Raw genomic sequence first — 5,000 nt, forward strand, 5'->3', positions numbered from 1 at the left:
CTACAGAATGATTCAGATGAGGATCTAGCCTCCACGACATCATCAACATCTTTGAATGAATGGGAGCTCCAGCCATGGCAGCGGAGAAAAGTGCGAAGGCAGATGCAGAGGAGAAACGAAAACGGATCATCTGGAGTTTTACACCCCGGTTTGGCCACCTCAACCAAGTTATTAAGAAGAAAACCTGCAGTGATAGGAACCAATGAGGGTACCGGTCTACTAGCAGCTGAACCTCTCACCAATATTTCTCTTTTTGTGTCTAGGTTAAGCCCTCTTGTAAATGAAGATGAATTGAAAATCTATGTCATAAATGTATCTGGTAAAAATTCAGTTCAATGTCAGAAACTCCAAGCGAAACATGACAATTATGTTTCCTTTAAAATATCAATCGAGAGCATTGAAAAGTGTAAAGTAACTAACCTTTTCCAGTCTGTTAATTGGCCAAAAGGCGTAATGGTAAGGAAATGGTACGAAAAAAGAAATTAATCATAGCTTCAATTAATATAGCAACTTTTAACTGTAGATCTGTCAGGAAAAATGTCCACGTTGTAAAGAATTTATGTAATAACTATAAGATAATAGCATTGCAAGAAACATTTTTTCCACAACAGGAGAGTAACTTTTTAAACAATATTGATATTAACTTTGATTCCATATCGTCGTCACCAGTAGACCTAAGTCAAGCTCTGGTGAGAGGAAGGCCATATGGGGGACTAGCTTTTTTAGTTCATGAGGAGATCTCTCCGTATGTCAGGAAAATACCCACAAGAGATGAACGCTTTTTATGTATAGATATTAGTCTTGGTGGTAGTACGATAAGGGTTATCAATTGTTATATGCCCTATTATAACGGTTCTAATACTGAGGAATACTTAAATAAATTAGGGAAAATTAAATGTCTATTTGAAGAACATCAGAATGATCATGTTATTGCTGTGGGGGATTTTAACGCTCACATTTCATCTGAATTTGGTGCAGAATTATTTGGGTGGTGTGATGAATACGACTGCTGTGCAGCCGACATCACCTCATTACCACAGGATACCCATACGTGGGTAAGCGATGCTACGGGTCACACGAGGTGGCTGGACCATGTCGTGTGCCCTGACTCCCTCTTGAGTGCACTTCGATGTTTTAAGGTTTTTTACGAGGAGATAGGCTCAGACCATAAGCCTCTGGGTTTTAAACTTTGTGTATAAGATTTTTCAGCATACAGAGTAGCAGGGACCAATAATCGCAGAATAACTTACGAGGTTAGAAATAATGATGAATATAAAGTTCAAAGCGAGAAGACACTAAAAGAAATAGAGCTTCCAGTTGAGGCAATTGTCTGTAGAACAAGGGGATGTAGAGACAGAAACCATGTATTTCTAATTGAAACATTTGCTGTCGATCTTGTTGATGTATTGATTAAGAGTGGGGATACAAAAAATAACGGAAAGGTACATAAAAGTCATGGAATACCAGGCTGGAATGAAAACGTCAAATTACACCACGCTACAGCCAGACAAAAGTATTTATTATGGAAGGAAATGGGAATGCCGAGATCGGGTGTGCAATACGATGAGATGGTCCTGTCTAAACGAAATTTTAAAAAGGCACTCAAAGTCTGCAAGAAGACGGTAAACAGAACAACAAAGGAAAAAATCGCTAGAGATATGAGCAGGAGAAATCCTTGGAAAACAATAAACAAAATAAGAAAGAAAACTACCAAACTACCGGTTAGTATTGATGGAATAAGGGGAGAGTCAAACATAGCAGAAGGTTGGAAGAATCATTATGCTCATATTATGGAAGGCACGAACCATCCAAAAATGTCTTTATCGATGGAAAATGAAGATGAAGAAAGCACCATACCAATTGTTTCCGTTAAAGACGTTCAAGATGCTTTAAAATCCCTTTCGTTAAATAGTGCCCCGGGCCTGGATAGAATCACAGGGAATCACTTACGATATGCCCTTCCAACTCTGTATGTGCATCTGTCACTTTTGTTCACTTGTTTGTGTAGACATCACTTCGTATCAAAAAATCTGACTGAAATAAAAATTCTGAATTTAGTTAAAGATCACCATAAGTCTCTCTCTGATAAGAATAACTATCGTCCAATAGCCCTTGCCTCTATTATTTCTAAGCTATTTGAATGCATCATCCTACAAAGATGCAAAGACTTGTTAACAACTTCCGATAATCAATTTGCTTATAAAACTAAACACAGCACTGATATGGCCCTTTTTCTTTTTAAACAAACATGCCAGTTTTTTAGGTCAAAAAACACTCCAGTTTTTGTATGCGCAATGGCTATGTCCAAGGCTTTCGATAAAGTGTGTCATGAAAGATTATTTCAAATTTTAAAGAGAAGACATGTGCCATTTTACATTATAGCACTGCTACAGTACTGGTACAAAACTCAGGACTTTAGAGTAATGTGGGGTAATGGTCTTTCCTCTCCTTTTAAACCCAGTTGTGGTATTAGACAGGGTAGTGTTCTATCAGCAATTCTGTTTGCCGTATATGTGGATGACTAAAGTACAAAGGTCCTCAGCAGGGAAGGTGGTTGCACAGTGGGAGAGGTTAAGGTGAATCATATCTTTTATGCAGATGATATAATACTTTTAGCCCCATCTTTAAAAGCGTTGCAAATACTCATAGATAAAAGTATGGAATATTTGAAGTACCATTATCTTGAAGCCAATCCTGACAAGACCAAAGTTCTTGTAATAAAACCCTGTAATTTTATATCATTTAGTGAACCGTCACTCTATATTAATGACGTCAGGTTGGAAGTCGTTAAGTCATGTAAATATCTTGGCATGAATATTAATGACAATCTAAAGGACGATGACCATATTGCATCACTCTATCGAGGGCAATGCTTGCGAGGCAATATGTTGCTAAGGAACTTTCATATGTGCAATGATGAGGCAAAAGTACATTTGTTCAGATCTTTCTGTACTTCCCTGTATTGTATGCCTCTGGCAATGAAATGTAAAAAGGAAACCCTACGAAAACTTAAGATATGTTACAATGACCCTTTTAGGTACCTGATGGGAATAGAAAGGTTTTCGAGAGTAAGTGGACATTTTGTTTCTTTAGGAATACCAACATATGATGAATTAGTGAGAAAATGTATTGTAAGTTTGTTTCAGAGAGCAAAGAGTTAAAAAAACCACTTAATTTGTGCAATTTTTAACAGTGATAGTTTTAAAAAATCATTAGTTTTTAAAGAGTGGTCTAAACACATTTTCTGTGTTTAGACCTTTTGTTTTACTCCTAATATATTTGTATATAACTATTAATTTTATTGTAATATTTTGTATATGGCTCTACAGCTGAAATAAAGAATTTGAATTTGAATATATATATATATATATATGTATGTATGTATTAATATTATATATATATATATATATATATGTATATATGTTTATATATATATATATATATATGTGTGTGTGTGTGTGTGTATACATATATACATATATATATTCCGATAATTAGATAATGTTCGGCCGAGTACAGAGCAAATCTTTCAGAACTCAGTCGCCTCGAATTAGCGCAGCAAATTACTAGCTGGCATCTCATGAATAACATTATCCTAATAATACACGAGGCTTCCATTACTCCCTCGTCTGATGTTTCCTTTATCTTAAAAGTAAGTTTTAGTCAACGTAGATTAGTCAAAGTGAAATAATCTCTTCTTTGCAAGAATTAGAAAGAGATATTGCGAGATGTCTTGATTTCGGGTTGGGAGGGAGGAGAGGATGGCGTTGATAGAAGGCATTGGAGAAGGTGAATCAGGCAACCGACCCCTTAATGTAGGGATAACTTTGGAAGGGAAGAAGAAGAAGAAGAAGAAGAAGAAGCGTTACTCTTATTATTATTATTACTTGCTAATCTACAACCCTAGTTGGAAAAGCAAGATGCTATAAGCCCAGGGGCTCAAACAGGGAAAATAACCCAGTGAGGAAAGGAAACAAATCTCAGTGTTGTCAGGTGTATGAGGCCAGAGGAGAAAATGTAAAAAATATGCCAGACTATTCGATGCATAGGTAAGGAAAGGGAAACTTAACCGTAACCAGAGAGAAGGATCAAATGTAGTACTGTCTAGCCAGTCAAAGGACCCCATAACTCTCTAGTGGTAGTATCTCAACGGTTGGCTGGTTCCCTGGCCAGCCTACTACCTATCACTAGATACGTATCGTTTATCATCCCTGGAGTTTACGTTCATAAACCGTCAACATAACACGGAAATAGCTTCGTACCTCCATTAACTTTTTCTCTCATCCAAGAAGTTAAACATCGATTTTTCCTTGTAAAGCCTCAAGCAAAGACAGGTAATAGAATGTAGTCGAGCTTCTGCGAGATTTATGCTTCGTTTATGCAACGCTTAATGTCCTATTATCCTTGGCTATAATGGTCAAGGAAGGAATTTAAGGGTAAGAGGATATTGCTCCTTCCAGGGACTACCTGGCATAGTTCTTTTGCCTTTTTTGTTTTTGTTTTTTTTTTTGGAGCAAGAATGAAATGAAACATCTTAAGTAAAAAATAGAAACATTAAATTTTTAAGAATTTTTCACAGTCCTTCCCTTACGTTAAAAATAAACTTTTGCACTGTTTAAAATTTGCATTATAAAAACGGTAAATGCCAGGCCACATTTATTCCAGGAGTATTGCCGTTTTAAAAACTGATATATTGACGTAAAGGAGTGATATTACGGTCACCAACCTGTAAAACATAATACAAAGTAAGGTAAAATTACCATTGCCTGTATTTTTCTGGAACACGGTTGAGAACACTATAATTTTACGGAGAATTTTTGATTAAAATTACGGTTTTTTTTTATAATCGAATATTCTTACACACGATAAAATATAAAATATTCAATTTTTCTTTGTTTCCTTTCCTCACCGGGCTATTTTCCATGTTGGGGCCCCTGGGCTTATAGCATCCTGCTTTTCCAACTAGGGTTATAGCTTAGCATTTAATAATAATAATAATA

At 36.1% G+C, this 5,000-nt stretch overlaps 1 protein-coding gene across 1 annotated transcript in view; it reads left to right on the forward strand.

Moving 5' to 3' along the window:
- LOC137656360 (uncharacterized) overlaps window positions 1–486 on the forward strand; it is a 1,164-nt gene extending 678 nt beyond the window's left edge. Inside the window, exon 1 of the mRNA XM_068390533.1 lies at window positions 1–486. This exon is cut by the window's left edge and continues 678 nt beyond it. Coding sequence (XP_068246634.1) covers window positions 1–486 — 486 coding nt within the window.
- Window positions 487–5,000: the final 4,514 nt, after the last annotated feature.

This window comes from Palaemon carinicauda, chromosome 17, assembly GCF_036898095.1.
Source record: "Palaemon carinicauda isolate YSFRI2023 chromosome 17, ASM3689809v2, whole genome shotgun sequence".
NCBI lineage: Eukaryota > Metazoa > Arthropoda > Malacostraca > Decapoda > Palaemonidae > Palaemon > Palaemon carinicauda.